This window comes from Amaranthus tricolor, chromosome 17 (genome assembly GCF_026212465.1).
Source record: "Amaranthus tricolor cultivar Red isolate AtriRed21 chromosome 17, ASM2621246v1, whole genome shotgun sequence".
NCBI lineage: Eukaryota > Viridiplantae > Streptophyta > Magnoliopsida > Caryophyllales > Amaranthaceae > Amaranthus > Amaranthus tricolor.
In genome coordinates, this window is record NC_080063.1 from 16,151,613 (window position 1) to 16,170,812 (window position 19,200).

The 19,200-nt window shown below is 31.2% G+C and overlaps 2 protein-coding genes across 3 annotated transcripts; one reads left to right on the forward strand and one right to left on the reverse strand.

Annotated features, from left to right (window-relative positions):
* Nucleotides 1-1,019: 1,019 nt before the first annotated feature.
* On the reverse strand, nucleotides 1,020-3,227 carry LOC130804055 (40S ribosomal protein S11). The gene is made up of 6 exons (XM_057668361.1): nucleotides 3,076-3,227; nucleotides 2,948-2,988; nucleotides 2,771-2,871; nucleotides 1,597-1,741; nucleotides 1,425-1,514; nucleotides 1,020-1,309 (listed from the first exon to the last, which is right to left on the reverse strand). Exons 1-6 carry the CDS (start codon nucleotides 3,085-3,087, stop codon nucleotides 1,219-1,221), a joined length of 480 nt encoding a protein of 159 aa, XP_057524344.1. The 5' UTR covers nucleotides 3,088-3,227; the 3' UTR covers nucleotides 1,020-1,218.
* A 9,324-nt stretch (nucleotides 3,228-12,551) lies between these two features.
* Nucleotides 12,552-17,306, forward strand: LOC130804056 (uncharacterized). Of its 2 annotated transcripts, none has more exons than XM_057668364.1 (3): nucleotides 12,552-13,599; nucleotides 13,983-14,095; nucleotides 14,182-17,306. In XM_057668364.1, the coding sequence occupies exon 1, from the start codon at nucleotides 12,936-12,938 to the stop codon at nucleotides 13,575-13,577; it is 642 nt and encodes a 213-aa protein (XP_057524347.1). In that variant the 5' UTR covers nucleotides 12,552-12,935; the 3' UTR covers nucleotides 13,578-13,599; nucleotides 13,983-14,095; nucleotides 14,182-17,306. The 2 variants fall into 2 exon arrangements, with proteins under 2 accessions (XP_057524347.1, XP_057524346.1); XM_057668363.1 differs by having other exon boundaries at nucleotides 12,660-13,776; nucleotides 14,182-17,268.
* The last annotated feature ends 1,894 nt before the right edge of the window (nucleotides 17,307-19,200 follow it).

Here is a 19,200-nt window from a genome sequence, read left to right on the forward strand (position 1 = left end):
TAGTATTTTTTTTCTTTACTCTTGGTTTAAAATTGTTATTATCAATCACGATTAGTTCCCTCATCTTCTTACTGGAGAGGTATCCTCTAAACTTATCCCGATTATAAAAGTAAGAGCGCAATTAACAAAATTAAAGAGGCTTTCCCGCTTATCCAAATCAAGTAAATTCTTGGATTTGATTATACTACATTTGACAAAAATGTGAAAAGCCTTGCACCCTTGCCGTTTAGCTCTGTACGCGGCGGAGGCGCTGGATTCTTTGTTGGTAAACTATAAATCGAATATGTGGAAGTATGGAACAAAGGGGTTTTGATTGTGCTCAAACCACAGTGGATGTATGAGTCATTGACAAGTCACAAGAATAAAATATGGACTATTCTCAAACAAAAAGGTTCAACCAACTTCTTATGTTAGGCTGAGAGGGTGCTGATTTTACCCCCGAAAAAGGGTTGACCCTTTACTTTTTGTCCTTATTTCAAAGGAGTATCATTTTTTTCGTTCAATTGAGATTTATTAACGCTTATTAACTTACTTATTAATTAACCCTTTATTACATTATAAACACAAAATAAATTCATATGCACGATATTTCATAGCTATAAAATTTTGTTGTAAAATTCACTCACAAAAATAGGCCTATGTTTCTAGTAAAAAAAACAACTCTACAAGCCACAACAGTAGGTGAAATAACTATTTAGACAAAGCAAACTATATAATTTAATTCTCTTATAAAAATTATGCCCCATTAAGAAATATATTTTTTTTATTCATAATATATAGCTTACAAAAATTAAATTCCCAAATCAACATACAACAAAATGATGCATAAAACCGCAGAGGTTCTCAACTTTTTATGAGTGAAATTGATGAGATTCTTATCGGTTTTATATGTATTATAAACTGCTGGCTATAAAATCACCAAGTACCTCAACAATTATTTTGATTGGTTTAAGAGCTACCAATATAGACACAAATTAACACATTGAAAACGCTGCACACTTTAGTCGAAGTAAAAGGTGTAAGCAGATAACCATGATTAGATGAATGTATTGATGAGATTTGCTAGCAATATCAAAATTAAGGATTCGAATTGACAAAAAGAACTCCCAAGGACCAAACATAGAAATACTCCTACAAGCATGTATGAAAATACATGAAAAGGTTTTAATTGACTGCTTTCATAACTTGCCAAAACTAGAATTCAAGCCAAACTCGGGTTTACATCCCAGTGAAAGCCTTCTTGCCACCAGCGGCTGACCCAGCTGGAATAACCTTCAATACATTAAATCTCACTGTTTTTGACAGGGGTCTGCACATAAGAAAATTTGGAGAAATCCATTCAATACCAACTTCCAGTGTAAAATAGTAGCAACGAATAAGATCATTTTTATTGAATTACAATGTTGAAATGATTTAGGACACACCTGCACTGGCCAATGATGACATGGTCGCCTTCTTTCACACGGAAACAAGGTGAAATGTGGGCAGAGATGTTGGAGTGCCTCTTCTCATACCTAAGAACACAATATTATTCTAATATTAGAAATAATGCATAAAAATATTAACTGAAGGATTAATAAAGTACTGAAGACCAACCTTTGGTACTTCTTGATATAGTGAAGGTAGTTGCGACGTACAATGATTGTTCTTTGCATCTTAGCACTGTGGCAAGTACCAGCAAGGATACGACCTCTGATAGAAACATTGCCGGTGAAGGGGCATTTCTTGTCGATGTAAGTTCCTAAATAAACATAGAAGAGTGTAGGTGAGCAATCTTAAAGAGTTAAACATGCATATTACATAGAAGTATATGATACAAGTATGAGAAAAAAATGAAGGCATCAGTTTGCCACACAATCTGAGAAACATAATTGGAAAAGAGAAATTTTTTTTTTTTTTTTTTCAAGATTTGCATCAAAAATGGTTTCTCATACAAAAAGTTAAAAATCAGCAGATTGTTATCTTGAAAATTCAAAATTTCCATCATCAAAAGATGATTACCTCATCCTTTAGTTCGCTCTATAATGGATAATAACACAGCAGGGAAACAAATTACATGCAATGAAAGAGTCTAATAATATCTATCAAACAAAAGTAATATAGACTTCCAAACCAGATGCAATTTTCTTATACTTGATTACTTTGATTTGAAGATGAAGTTATTGCAAAGGTCCCAAAAATTTTAAAGGTAGAGTGATGCTCCCACAAGGTAAACACGGGAAAATAGGGGAAGCCACTTGCACTTGAAAGTAACAATAAGGATATCAACTAAAGAAAAACCACTGAGCGTAAAGAACAGATATGAAATGCATGTAGTCATCTTGTTCCCATAGTTATAAAATGAACACAAACAAAACCAGAAGTCGCTAGGCAGAAGAATAGAATAATGGATCATTGAAGTTCAATCATAAATGAACATAATCTTCAAATGATATAGTAAAACTCACGATACTACAATAAAAAAAAATACTCAGAATATATGAATGCCCTTCCTCAATATCTCTGCCCCGTATATTGCACCATAATTCAACCTATTCTACAAACTAAACCAATTCAAAAAATTGATAGTGCATTCAAATCCTACCTCCAAATGATTTATCCATATGCTGAACTAATTCCAACTATCAAGTATTCAACCTCACTATACATTAAAAGAGGAAAAAACTTCAACCCGAAAATCTGTTTAGAGTTTAGACGATTAACCAAACGGAGCAATCCAAAGTAAACCGATTAACGGATCAAAATTCAGAAAACAAGGGAAATAAATTACCTTCAATGGCATCACGAGGAGTCTTGAATCCCAAACCAATGCTCTTCCAGAATCTATTTCCTCCTTTTCCAGGTCTCTTTCCTTTACCTGATTTCTTCGACCTACATTTTTATTCATTCATACTCAGAAAAATAACTTAAAACAAAAAAATTAGGGAGAAAATGAATGATCACTTACGAAAGGAACACTTTCGGCTGCTTCAAAAAGGCCTTCTCAGTCTATAAAATCGCAAACAAAACATCGTTAAGAATCGATCCAATTAAACCATGTCAAATAACGATGGAGTGAGAGAAGGAGATTGAAACCTGTTCCGCCATTGTTAGGGTTTGAAGAGGCTTCTTAGGCTCGGAAGAGAGATAGGCGTTTTTCGGCACACACAAACCCTAATGTAGATTGAATAGAGAAAGGCAGCGGTGAGAAAAGGGTTTTACTAATGTTAATCAACCCTAACCCTATTAATTCAGAAGAAAAAAGCCCACTCTTGTTCAGCCCAATATTGAAAACGTTTTTAGTTTGGGCTTTTACTAATGGAATCCGCCTGTTTATTTTAGGTTTGAGGCCTTTTAAGTTAGCGTCTATAGGTGATACAACTTTAAAATAATAAGTTCATATGTAAATAATTATAGTGGTTGGATTATTCAGTCTATGTATAAAGATTATTTCACGGTAAAACCGGCTCATATAAAAAATTTATTCACAAAAACTTGTATGCAACAGTTGCACGTGTGCAACCACTCATAAATAGGCTAAATAGCCCACAATCCAAGTTCTAAAAGGTCTAATCTAAGACTTAAAAAACCAATTTCAAGACTTAAGTCGATTTGATATTAGTTCTTAAATTAAGTACTATAATTTTATTTTAAAAAAATTCAATTTCAAGACTTAAAAGACCAAATCCAAAGCTTAAAAGACCAATTTCCAACGTTATCTTAAATTTGACCTTTTAAGTCTCAAATTTGAATTGAAAAAAAAAATTATATAAAAAACATATATTACAAGTTGGGCCTTTGTTGAGCTTAGTGATTGGAATTGGCAATTTAGTATTGAAATAGGTTTTTTACATTTTAGAATGGGCTATTTAAAGTTTGATTTTGAGTGATTTAAAAAAACTTATTGGGCCGGGCTTGTAACATCCGTTTTTTTATATATAAAAAAAATTCAGAAATTTTAAATAAATAAAATAAATAAATAAATAAATAAATAACTTCCTATTAACAAATAACTTCCCACTTCTCCCTTTAAATCTTATAACTAACCTCACTTACCTACTATAAATTAAACCAATTAGTATGTTTGGATTGGGTCATTTCATTTGAATTGATGGAATTGGCCCAATTCCATTGTTTGACTAAGCTGAAAAATTGAAATTGAAATTGGTCCAATTCCAACACAATTTCAACCCAAGTAAAAAACAAACTCTTCATTTCCAACCCATACCTTCCCTAATTTCAATTCCTATTCAGCCCAAATATTTTTTTTATATTAAATATATATTAAAATTGCTTATCTTGGGAAATATTTTAACACTTTAGCTATTATGTAAATTTTTCATTTTTTTTGCTTTTCATTTCATTTTTTTTTAAAAAAAAAAGTTCAAAATGGGCCAATTTAAGCATTTGGGTCGACCAGTCTAAAAAACTATAAATTTCCAGTGAATTGGACTTCATGATCACCAACAAGAATCAGCCATAAATCCCTTGGGAGTAAAAAAATTTGAAAAAAAAAAGATTATAACAACTTTATTCTAAAAATAAGCTCTGTGAAAACTTTATTCCCAAAATAAGCGTCCGTACATCCAAACCTAGGCTTGGTGTAATGTCACTGTTACTAACAGTGAAATAAAAAAATAAAAAAAAATTAGTAAAGTCTCAAGTCGCTGTTAGTAACAGCGACTTTAAGGTTGACTGGTCAACTCCTTAATCTCGTAGGTTGGAATGAGGAAGTAACTGAAATGACGAAGAAGAAACTTAAAACGCATTAAGTCGCTGTTAGTAACAGCGACTTGAGGCTTTACCAATTTTTTTAATTTTTTTTAAAATCTTTTTTTTTTTTAATTCGCTGTTAGTAACAGTGACATTACACCAAGCCTAGGTTTGGATGTACGGACGCTTATTTTGGAAATAAAGTTTTCACGAAGCTTGTTTTTGGAATAAAGTTGTTAAATAATCTTATTTTTTTCAAATTTTCTGGGAGTAATAAGGTTTTAGAGGAGTAATAGCCAGTTACCATTTACTCCACAAATTTTAGTGATAAACGGTCTCTCTGATAGCTGCATTAAATATATGGGCTAAATAACCCAACTAATACAAATTAAAGTGAAAATAAAAATGCGAACTTCTTGTTTTGAGGTCGCTTCTTTGAAAAACGGTCTCTTATAAGAATAGTTGTTTACACTGGTAAATCAACTACTTTTGCTTAACAGGTAGCAATGGGCCCGTTTGATCAACGGTAATAATTAGCACAGATTCTTGTGAGAGGCGGTTTCTTTGAGAGACCATCTCTAATTGGGCCAATCAATTATATATTTTTTAAAATATTGTAAATAGTCATTAGGAATAATGTAAGTAAACATTTAAGATATTAAAAGTAGGCATTAAGGATATAGTAAGTAAGCATTAAGAATAATGTAAGTAGACATTAACATTAATTTTTAATGGGCTGGGCTTAAAATATGTCTCTCAAAGAGACGGCCTCTCAAGAGACTAACTGAATAATTAGTGGCAATAGAAATAATTTTGTGGTGTAAATTTTCATGATATGTATCATGTCATTCCCATGATAATGAACGTTTAATCATTAAAAATTTAAATTTAATATTTTTGGTTGAATGTAATTACAAGGTTATCCAAACAATGCTATAGAATTTAAATTTGGGAATTCAATTCCAATATTTTCCAAACAACTATGTGGATTTAAAATATAAGAATTCAAATCTTTGATTTCCAAACGAGATTGAGGAATTGGAATTGGAATTTAAATCCATAATTTGAATTTCTTGAATTGAATTACAAAAATTCAAATGAAATTCGTGTTTCCAAACGCTACCTTAATTCATTCACATTATTACTCACACTTACTTTTTCTCCTGCAAACTATTTCCTCCATATCTCATTTGCTTAAAATTCAGTCAAGAAAACGCAAGATTTTGATATTAAAGACAGCGGATTCGTAGACAGAGAATATTAGGAGCGTACGTTGTCTAGGATCGCGTGACAAGGTAATTCTCAATGTCCATCTAATTAGGACTATCCCGTTAGGATTATGTGCTAAGTGATAATTAATATGTTTAAATAGGATGCATGATTTTATATGACATTATTTTATATGATGTTATGTTTTATATATTCTCAAATTATATTTACTATTATTTTTATCAAACTTGAATTTATAATTACTATTTTGATAAAATTTATATTATTATTTTGATAACGAAATTTGATACGATTTAGTTGAAAGAGAAATATTTATAATATTATTTTGATGAGAGTTGTATTATTATTTTAATAAAGATTTTACATGCGATTGAATTTGGGAGAAATATATTATGATATTAATATTGCAATTGAATATTCTTGAGATATATTTTTCTTGGGAAAACCTATGATCATAAAATAAAATGTAAAATGTATGTTTGATTATATGTTTGTGTGCACGCAACTAATTATTAAAATATATTAAATCACGTAAAGTGTAACACGAGGGAAATGAAGCTCTTATATTTGTTGTGATCCAAGTATAAGGGTGATGAACAGGTTGTCCTGTTTGGTTAGTATAGCTGCCGACATGTATTATTATTTCTGATACTTGATACAATGTTTGGTCTTCCTTCTATTTGTTGTGATCCAAGTAGAAGGGGTGTGCACACTAGGGTTCCCTAAGACTATTCTGCTGGCCTTGAATTATTTGGGGTGACGACCACTTGATGAAGTAGGTATAGGGGTAAAGCCTCGGCCTACTGGCGTTCTCGTTCCCTCACATTAAAAATTGATTATGTGTTTGTCATTATTAAATATCAAATTAATAAATTGGTTTATGTGATATTATATATATTGTTTTCACAAATTGTTTTTTTTAACTCAGCTATATATTATTTTCCAAAATTATTTTCAACTCAAATTATGTTTTATTTTCCTTAAACTATTTTCATACTTAATTGTTTTACGGGATGGAGTTGGAATTACTCAATTTCCTGATTTTGGGAGCTTTTCCCTTGTTTTTCTTGAATTCTTATGTTGCAGGTTATTGATTGCGTGGAAATCGTGGAGTGAGGATCACCTAGAAACATAGCTTTTATTAGAGTCGTATTTCAGTTTAAATTTTACCTTAAGTTGTTTAAATTTTATATGGACATAGATTGCGTTTCAGTCTTTTTTTATGTTGTAAGACCCTCTGATGGATTTAAAGTTATTAAGTTATTTCTTAGTCGTTAAGCCTTACATTTATTTTATTAGAAATAGATGCGGCGGTAACACTCCCATGAGTAGGTTTTGGTTCATGTTTTTCGTTAAAGGTGTTTTCAAAAGTTCGACCTATTTTGAGGGTGTTACAGGGCTGGTGGTGGTGGTCCCATACATGAGGCCGTTGCACAGGAGAATTGCTGAAATTTATTTTTAGATTTATGTCTGAAGAATAAAATGTGAGTCAAATCCAATTATAATTAAATTCAATTATAATCAGACCCCAACTATCATCAAATTCGATCAATCTGGGACCCCAACTATCATTTTAAGGCATGTTTGGTTTAATGTTGGTGTTAAATTGTTATTAGTAGTTTAAGTATTTATAGTTGTAGTTAGTTGTAGCTGTATAATAGTTGTATGATATTTAAATGTCTATTAGTTATACATGTAAATTAAAATTGTTTAGTAAAAATAAAAGTTATATTAGTTGTAAACTTAAACAACTAATTTTGAGTTTGGAATGTTGCCTACCAAGGTGTAGTAATGTTCTCAAAATATTTATATGCATTAATAAACATTACTTGCTTCAAAAAATAATAACGGTTTTTCAAAGTAATTTTTTAGCCTGATTAAACCACAAACAATTACTTATGTTGTTATGAGTACCAAACATGCAATTAATCTAATTGCTTTAAATTCACTTTTCTTTTTACATTTTCTAAGTTCTAAAATAAATTTTTATGTTGAAATGAGTTCAAATAAATCTAAAATGGGTTTGTGAGCAAGTATCAGGAATATAGGTACATTGTATCTACAGGGTCATTTGACCTCACTAGATTTTTTTTTTATTCTTCAAAAATTTCAGTGTATTTATAATGCATATTAAAAAAAAATAAAATAAGACTACCGTATTAATCCCACGACACATAAATAACTACGAAAATATTTAAAATTAGAAATATATTAATTTAATGATGTAATATCAATCAATTTGAATAAGTATAAAAAAAATATCCTTTTCCGGTGTGCTTAATTGCCATGTAGCAAGTAGTAACTCATAATTCGCCATTTTACATAATTTTGGTTTGTAATATAAGATCTTTTAATGATATTTATGAAAAGCACAAATCAAAATAAATAAATACTACTCCCTCCGATCTTATGATATAGTCCCATTTCCTTGGGCACGCATATTAAGGGTTGTGTGGGGTCCATGTAAAAGGTGGTAGTTGGGTATTTTTAAGTAAGTGGATTAATTGTTAATGATTTCCTCTTTTTAATTAATAAAGTACATAGAATGAATTTTGGAGGAAAAATTGGGTTTGACATTGTTTGAGCCGGTTTTGAATGTGCTTGACTTAGGGTTCTTTAGGTCAATACAATCTTTACAGCATCAAAAATCAGCATACAACTACGCACAATTACTTGAGGCAGTAACTACAGCATTTGACAATCTGACACCAAATGCACTGAAGAATGTATGGAGTATATGATAATTTTTCTCAATAAAATGACACTAATATTGTTTTTTATAATTATATGGTGATATTTACTCTCAAATTAAAATAATATCTGATTCTCTTATTATATTTTTTGTGTATTCAAAATAAATTATTTTACTGAAGAGAAATAAGTAATTAGAGTTAAGAGAGAGCATTTTAATAGGGTATTTGATAGACACTTTTAACTTTACTTGTATAATAATAATGGAAGTATACCATTTAAATTTGACGATTACTCTAAAATGGGGTCAAAATGATTGAGCTCTAATTATGAGATTAGTTTAATACATGTCTTTGACGTCCTTATCTATGGGCTGTAATGCAAACAAGAGAACATGTGAATGTGGCATTAAAACAATACTTGTCTTGCTTTAGATCACTGCTTTACTTTCAAATTCAAATCTCAGTTGTAGATCATTAAAAATAATTATATAAAACTATTTAAAGTGGTAAAAGCCAAATAATAATGATACATATATAACGTTTTTAATACGTATTTCAATTATATTTTAATGAATGTTGTTAGAGTAGCCTAACAAATGCAGAAGTGGGAGCCTAAAGGTGTACTATAAAACAAGGTTGTATGTAAATATTAATGTGATTTTAAGCAAGAAAATTAATGCAAACATTAACATTATAATTTAAGATGACTCACCATTAACGAGGCTACATCCACCATCCTAAGCTAGTGTATCATTATGTGTATAAAGGATATATGAGCTTTAAAGCTCAGTATAAAGTTGAAGGAATTACATCAATGAGATGAGTGTTTGTGTGAGCTATACATGAGTAGAAAATAAATGAGTGTGGCAAAGACAAAGCATGGTAGGCTCAAGCATATTGTTTGGCTCTACAAAACACTTCATACAAATATAGAACATATGTATAGACAAGGGGGAACTAGGGCATAAACTATAAAGCAACAACATGTGACGAAAAAGGGTCAATAGCATTTTGACTAGGCTGCTCCTTCGAGCAAGCTGGTTGCTCATCCGAGCAACTGGTTCCCAACTAGTTTCGTCCTTTGCACAACTCTTTCATGTGATCCCTTGGTCCCCTCTTTGCTCCCAAAGCTTGTTCCAACTGTTGTGTGTACTACATTGCCTTTGTGATCAAGGCGACAAGGTCAAACCCATTTAAAGCACTCCCTATACTAGTTCAATGCACACTAAGTGGTACTTGGTTTAACAGAGATAAAATATAATTAATTATATAGTAAACCAAGAGAAAAAAAGCTTGGGTGAAAATTAATTACAAAAAGTAATATTTACTTTAATTGAAATAAAATTTAATTTTTGAAAATTAGTAAAAAATACTAAATTTGGCATTAGAGGGATGTTTTCCAAATACCACTGTCTAAGCCAGTCAAAATTCACCACACTTATTTTAAAGTTAGAATCACTTTATAATTTATCGTGACATATTGTATAGTGTTAGATCGTATGAAGCCAACGCTTCCAAGTTCCATCTTTAAGAATGAAAGTTGGAAAGAAACCAAGTCAACTGTACTATGACATAGTAAAAGTAGTATTCAGTTCTCACCGTAAATCGCGGTTAAAACTTTAGACAAATCCAGAGGTTCTGCAATAATATAGAAGTATAAGCCATTTAAGATTCCTGACAATTGACAAATGTTTAGATAGTTATTCCCCCTTCCTACCTGGCTACCTATAATTTACTGCTCAGCCAATGTAATACTGATAACATGATGTTGTAAGACTGTCAATTAGTAGGAGTAATTAGTAATGTCAACATGTACCCACCCTTATTAGGGACGAGTATTTGGTAAAACTTGTGATATTATAGATTTGAATGAAAAAAATCAAAATAAAAATCTCAACCAAAATAATCGTTATTCACTCTCTTTCAAAATATTTTTAGAACTTTTCTTTTTTAGTTTTATTCTTTATTTTTATTTTCATTGAACAAATAAAATCTTGAACTTTTTTTAGAACAAAGTCTCATTCCTCCCACATACCAAACACTACTCCTCACATAGACGCTTAATTAGTAGGAGTGATAATTTTAAAGGTAATGTTATTTATACATAAAAATTGACATAATTCTATTTATTAATTGTACAAAGTCTTGAGAATCTTCAGTTATTTTAGTGGTTATAGCCTTTTTCATTCACCGGTTTATAGAAGTTTGATTTAAGATGTGTCTCATATATAGATTAAATAGTCTAATTAATAGAAATTATAAAAATCAAGTTAAAATCATCTCAATAAAAGACGATCGCTCAAAAGACTTGTTAATTAATTCAATCATCACATGTATTCATGTGGAGTATATTTTTTCTTGTATGCTAATGCAATGTATATGCATTACTTTTGGTCACATTCATAAACATAGGCAATAGCCAAATTTCACACCCATCTTCACATTCTTGGTATGAAATGGTGAAACTTAGCTGTCATCCCCTTATTTTGAGAGTTTGTCATAAATTGAAAACCATGTCCAACCAACTCCTTGTCTCTCTTAATTGGTAATCAATATAAATAAAAGTTCTTGCTTCTTTGCCATAATTTTCTTATTTCTCACTCCTTAGGACTGAGTACACAAGGAGCAATTCCATAAATTATATGAAGCACTTTTTTTCATTCATAATACTCATATTCTTACAAAAAAAAAATGTTACGAGTATTTTAAAATAGATGATTAATAAAATTGAATATGAAGTTGAAATGGAAAACATTTACTATAAATGTGTATGAATATGATTGATCTTGGTTGAAAGTTGCTTGGTGTAGAAGGAATTTTAGTTGAATATTCTTGATGATTCTCAGAGATAGGTTGACAATTGACTTTAATACGACTGAATTTAAAAAATGGGCATGAGCGATTCGAATAGAAAGATAAAATGTAATTCACGTACAAATTCAAAGGAGGTTCACTACTAAACCTGAGTGTCCTTAGGTTTTTTAGTCTACTAGAATGGTTAGTTGGTTAGTATGGTTACCAACCTCATTTGAAAAAAACATTCAATTTAAGGCCATTTAACTAATGGTAAAATTAAATGTCCAATCTAAAAGACTAATAACAAAGCCAACTCTGATATCATGTTAGAATTGATGGAACACTTCAATGTCTTTTACAATAACTTCTAGAATTGAATGCAATTAAATGATTGTTGAAGAAAAGAAATGGTCTATCATTCGTACAAGTGAATCAAATTTTGAAAAGAAAAGGATTTTCTATTGAAAATAAATTTGGAGAAAAAGTGGAAGACTTTTTTCACATTGTTGGAAAATGAAAATTAAAAGTATTCGGAAAAAATATTTTAAGCAAAAAAAAGAAGAAAATGAAAATTAGACAAGAATCACATAATTTTTTTTAGTGTTTTATTAAGTTTACATTATTTTAAATTATAATTATAACTTGAAAAATTTTCTTATAAATAATACAAAATAAATATAGAAAAAAAGCAAAAATTCACAAGACACCGCCTCATTAGTAGGGGATACTAATGGACTTGCCCAAATTCAATAATAAAAAAAATTTCAATCTTGACCTTAAAAATATCAATTACTTTTATGATATTAAAGTGATCAATTTCAATTAAAAGTAAACATTGAAAGAATCAATTTTAATAAAAAAATTTCAATTTTGACCTAGATTTGATCAATTTTGGCATTAAAGTGATCATTTTCTACTAGCATGTTGATAACATTAAATGGATCCATTAGAATACTTTATTTTTTAGTCTTTGATTTCGACGTTAAAGTAATCAATTCAAACTTTAAAGTAATTAAAAAAATAATCAATTACAACTTTTAAAAGGAACTAATTTTGATCTTAAGGATATCAAATTATAACCTTAAATTACTTGATTACTAATAAGAAATTATAATTGAACCAATAAAGCTATTATCTCACGGTAAGACGGTTTCTCGTAAGGCCTAGTATAATAAAAAATAAATAAATAAATAACAAAATAAAAAAAAAGACGTGGTGACCGATGTAGCAGGCCACGACCCAGAAGCACACCCGTTGAACAAGCTGCCATAAATCCCGTTGCTCATTCACATTTACACACGTCCTTTATCACAACTTATTACGTCTTTCTTTGTCCACCTCCAAATCCCCAAAATACCCTCAATAAACTCCCATATTTCCAACTCAATCCACCTCTTTCTTTCTATAAAAACAACCTTCCCATCTCTCACCACGCAGTTTGCCAAACCATTCCCTCTCCTGGGGGCCCCCTCAAATTTCCCAAAATACCCTTCCCTCCATTTGTCAACCTTCAACCTTCCATTGATGGCGACATCTTCAAAATCACGCTCAAATTCCCCGGTTCTCCCACTGAATTTTTCGTTCCCTCGCTCAATTTCACCTCCTCGACGTCAATTTTCTCAATCTTCATTTTCATCATCATCTTCATCGCAATTTTCCGATTCGTTTTCGTCTTCGTACATTTCTTCAAATTTCGCTTCATCGTCTTCGTCATCTCTATCATCCTCCATTTTCGACCGACCTTCATCACCTACAAGAGTTAATCTTTCTCCTACGAGTTCGGTGCCTTCATTTCGGATCTCGCTTAATCGTTCTCATTCACCTAATTCTCGCGTTTCGATCCGTGATCAAGTCGTTTCGAAACCTGCGAGTATTAAGAAAACATGTATGTGTTCTCCTACGAATCATCCTGGCTCATTCCGTTGCTCGATTCATCGAAACGGTAGAGCTAATAATAGAAATAATTCTCAGTCGATTTCGTGTTCACCGAGTCGGCTTAATCTCCGACGATCTGCGATGACGAACTCGCTCGTGAGAATTGGTACTGTTGAAGGTGATTGGGTGAAACGTGCGCTAACTGCTCTAATTCGTCCCTCGTCGCATCAACAACGAAGGAGATTTGATTTTCAGCATCGTCCTAGTCGTCTATCAATCATGTCATATTGATGTTTGATTCGGTTGTAAGAAGGTTTGTAGAACTTGAGTTTTTCCGCCTTTTTCGGCGAGTTTTCCTGCTGAAATTCGCAGAGATCTGATGTGGATGTGGAGAGAAGAGGACATAATTCTGGAGATAGTAGTATTTTGATTTGATTCGCTGATGACCAATTGGACATTGTAGCTTGTAAATATTCAGTGGACCTAAAAAGTTTCAATAATCAAATCTAATTAATCAATATTAAGAATTAATTAGGTTTAATGCTGGTGGTATTTCAATGTTTTAAGATTCAAATCAATTTAGAGGATGTTTTTTTTTAGTTTTTTTTTTTGTTTTGATTGAATGAATTTAAATCGATTTTCGTTTAGTGGTGTTTTTCTTGATCGAAGCGTATTAAGTGTGTGTTTTTTGCGCAGTCGTTGGCGTTGGACGTTTCCTTTACTGTAACGTCGTCGTTGCACATTCTGTACTACACATCGTCGTTGATATGGTATCGCCGTCACATATTATTCATTGACTCCATTTTCAGGTATTTTTCAATTCTATATATTTATTTTTGTTTGACTTTTACAGAAATTAATTTAATTATCATTTACTTCTTCTATATGTTTGCAGCCTGCAGGTCACAAAAATATTAAGGCAGAAGAAATGTAGTTGGGCCTAATCAAAAGTAAATGATCACATAAGTATTAATTAATTGATTAATATATACGACTAGCATTTCTGGAAGGATTGAACATGTGGAACGCAATAAGAATACCTTTGCGAGGAGGGTTAACTGAGGAAATGTTTGGCGCACAGAACATTGCCAAATTCTCTCTTTAAGGAAATTACGCGTTAAGAAGGGGAAATCACGGATTCTTTGAATCATTACAGAATTATGCCAATTTAGTCACCTAAGAAATTTTGAGTTACTGTTCGAGTCGGCGAAAAGTTAACATAAACGAAATAAGAAGAATCTTAGGGTAAAAATTGATTAATCTTAATGTCGTTGATAGGATGTGCTATAACGAAAGTTTGAATTGAGCTAGGTTAACATATTCCACACTTCCATGAAAAAAGACTCAGAGAAATTTCTAATTTTTCAATTATAACCATGAAAAAAGACTAAAGAGAAATTTTTAATTTTCAATTATATTCACATGGTTAAGAAAAAGAATAATCAGCTTTATTTATATAAAATTAATTGGAAGAAAAAACTAACTTTCTTAAAAATAACCTAACTTAAAAATAACCTAATTCTAAAAGTAACCTAATAACCTTTCTTAATAATTGGAAGTTATTAGAAAAACTCCAAATTTAACTATTATTTTCTACACTTTCTCTCAAGTTAAGTGGTAGGTTTTGAATACTCAACTTGCAAAGTGTCTCTTCAAATTAGGGCTGGCAAAAGCTGACCCGACCTGCCAACCTGATCTGAAACCGACCCGAAATTAGCGGGTTTGGGTTTAGATTTTTGACCCAATTAATTAAATGGGTCAACCCGATCTGATCTGTTTATTAAATGGGTTAGGTTCAGGTTGAATTTTTAAACCCGAAAAAAACCTGTTTAACCCATTTATTAAATGGGTCATTCAGGTCAGGTCGACCCATATTAACCCACTTGGGAGTTGGGCCTGCGATATTAACCCATTCCTTTTCGCTCTGCTCCATTCAAAATCATAAACCCTAAAAATATTTCGTGGTTTTGCTTCGCCTTCCTCAGTTCCTCATTCATTCCAGCGCCTTCTTCATTCCTCTTCTCTCAGTTCTCTGTGCGAGTGTGCGCCTTCCTCATTCCTCTTCTCTCAGTTCTCTGTGCGCCTTCCTCATTCCTCTTCACTGTGCGCCTTCCACTTCGTCTTCGAGTCTTCGACCTTCAGGCCTTCCTCTTCTCTGTTCTCATTCTTTTATTTTTATTGTTCGATTTTTCTGATTTTTTTTTGTTCGATTTTTTCTGATTTTAATGTTCATTGCTGTTAGTCCTGATACTGCTATTTTCATTGTTCTTAATGCTCGATTTTTTCGATTTTGTTTGTGTTCCATTCTACCAAATCCTGTTACTGCTATGTATATTGAGTTCTTTGTGTATTTTCCTTTGGAGTTTGCTTTTGTATTTCCTTTTGTTGTTCTTGGGAGTAATCATGTCAATTGATGTTGTTAAATTGATGATGAATCAATTGATGATGTTGTTAAATCAATTGATGATGAATCTGAAATTGGGTTAAGTGATGATCCATGAAGATATCATTGCACAATGAGTCTGATTTGAGTAAAAATGTGAATAAAATATTTGGGTCAAATGGGTCAAATGACCTGAAATATATGGGTTTAATGACCTGAAAAAAAAAGCAGGTTAAATGGGTCATTAGCAGGTTGACTCGACCTGCCACAGATTAGGTCGGGGTTTCAATTTTTGACCCATTTAATTAAATGGGTCAGGTTCAGGTCAAGGGTCTATTGACCCATTTATATATGACCCAAACCTGAAAATGACCCAACCCGACCTGTTTGACACCCCTACTTCAAATACTTCTGTTCTTACTGCTTTCGTAAGAATGTTCGCAATCTTGCTCTTGGATGTGACGGATGGAAGACTAATAACTTTCTTTTCAAGCTTCTCTTTTATGAAGTGACGATCTACTTCCACATACTTTGTACGATCATGTTGAACCGGGTTTTCTAAAATCTTAATTGCAGCTTCATTATCACAGTAAAGCTTACACGATTTAGTTTGAGAAAAACCAAATTCATTTAACAACTTCTGAAGCCATAAAATTTCAGTCATCCCTTTGGTAATACCTCTGAATTCTGTTTCAGCACTAAACAAAGCTACAACCTTTTGCTTTTTACTTTTCCATCACCAGGTTACCTTCAGCAAAAGTAAAATATCCAGAGGTTGACTTTCTTCCATCTCTATCTCTTACCCAATCGACCATTAGTATAGGCTAATAAATCAAGATTACCATTCCTTTTAAACAAAATACCTCGACCACACGTTCCTTTGAGATATCTAACTATCCTCATGACAGCTTCGAGATGATCAGTTTGAGGAAGATGCATAAATTTGGTTAAATTAGATTGTAACTTGACAACTCGTACTTTATTTTTTTACTCATTATTTTAGTTTTGTCATTTTTCATTCCACACCATTATTTTGTCATTTTCAGTCCACATATTTAGTTAATAAAAATTTTCGGGTGACATTTCTGTCATAGCCTTCAAATTGATTAATTGAGCATTTTTTATAAGAAAAATATTTTTTATGAAAACAAGTGAAATATAGATTCTTCTAGAATTTTTTTGATTAATTGGAAAAAATGTTGGATTGATCCAAATTGATTTGAATATGACACACATGATCTGAAATTGATCAGACCTAAAACAAATTCAATTAAAATTAACCAAATCGAAAATACTCCGCTATCAAAACCCATCCGGCAAATTGTCAAACATAGTTACGAGGTGATGATAACATAGGCTTTTAGTTACTATTAGACCAAACCCTTCTTTTCCGATATCATAACAAAGACTAAGATTTTTGAGCCGGTCCATAGAGTGCCTATAAGAACTGCCTTTGATGTCCAAGTCATTAAAAATCATGAAAAGAGGGTATAAATTGTCATTATTTAGTGCAAATCAACCTTTAATTAGAGATGATTAGGACTTATTTATTACTTGCGGCCTTTTGTAAATATATCAGGGTTGTATCCATAGTGGAATATTGATGAGAAATTAACAAGTCTAGTATCATAAATTGTCTCAATTACCCTTTACTTTTTACTACAATTTTAATTTCTAATTTTGTTTGGTAACACAAATCAAGTAGGATCATTTTTTTTATGAGTTGTTAGCTTTTCATCAGCGGAGAGGTTTGACATTAATTGGATTGTTTATTTTGTTGCTCTAAGTGAGTAAGCACTTTTCTTTAGCGAGTAAAGTAATTGATACTTGTTTTCTTATTTGTGTATAGTATTGTGAAATCACTGTTTACCGATATGCTTGTCATTCAATATAATTATAACCGAAACTGTGTGATTTTTAATTTTGGTTGAAATATAAATTTTAATTGTTTTGATTAATGTTCTATAAGATTTTGAATATACTATAAATTATATTAATTCAACACATTTTATTCAAATGATAAAACACATTATATTATGATTCTAAAAGCGATCTATATAAATTTTAATTTTAAAAACAATCTATTTAGTTAGGAAGTACTACTTTTATAATAGGACTATAGGAGTATACTCATTCTTGTAATGTTATTGTAGTTTTGTAGCCCTACTTTGTTGTAGTGGCCGTTTGGCCATTCAAGTCCCCACAAAGGCAAATTGAAGTGGTAACATTTCTTTAGACGCAAGAAATGTTCAACTCATAAGAAGATTTTCATGATAATATAAAGGGTGATTTTCAACTTAGACTTTAAGTCAAAGGCTGCTCGACTTACTCCTATTTTATATTATACCCCATTATTAAGACAACAAAAATAAAATTATTAATAATATAAATAAAATTAAAAATTATATGATTGAATTTGCATATTGTAAAGACAACAAATAATTTCATTAATTGTATCATGAAAGCAAAAGTATAATTTTGTGTGCCATTGTATATAGCTTGAGTTTTTGCTATATTATACTCACTAATTGTTTCAAATTGATAATGCGATTTATTTACTAAACATAATTAATCAAATCAAATTAAAATTGATTATCATAGTGTTGCGGCATTTTACTATTGAAAAACCTAATTCCTTCTTCAAACTCTATTCTCTATAAAAATCACTAAAATTTACACTAAAACTTTCTTCATCTCAAAGTCGAGGAACAAAGAATAATTTACAACGCAAATAACAAATTGAGAGAATTGCTAAACGAATCTTCGTCAATTCTTGATTTAAAAAATTTGAAACTAGGTCAAGTGACACGTAACGTATGTGTGACTTTGTATTTACTATTTTTTAAAGAATTTTTTGAATAACTTTTTTGCGAGAAATTAATTTACAATAATAAATATTAATTTTTTTATTTTGCTGTTAATTTTTAATTTTTTTCGTTATTAATTAATAAGACATTATAATTTATATTAATTAATAAAGTTACTTATGTTGTTATTTGGTTAATTATGTAATTTATGTTAATTAATAAAGTCATCATAAAGGCAAGAGTTTGTAATTTAGGAGTTTATTGTCTGAGAAAATCTCCAGACCAATGCTTCTTAGAGGTGTCTCTCATGAAAGGATTGCTATGAGATTAGCCCGGCGTGCTAGGCAGGAGCAAGCAATTAGGCACTTAAAGTCAGGTGACGAGGAGGAAAGACGTAGTTAATTGGCCGTGGTCAAGTGACAAAAGACATAGTGAGTAGCAGGGGTTTGTGGGACAACCTATAGATGAAATGATTGCTCGGGGACTTAGGGTTGATTTGTTTGCACAGACTGGGCCTAGTACTTCTGGTGGTTCTGACACTCCACTTGAGACCCAGTCGATGATATAGCTCCCTCCCCCCGGGCTAGGAGACGTAGACTGACAACCTACAGGAATTGGGTAAATATTTGGCCTAACTCTTGGAAAATAACTTTTGTTTCTTAAAAGTAGTTATGCAAAAATTGATTCTAAAAAATACTTTTAAGAAATATATTTGTTTGATCTT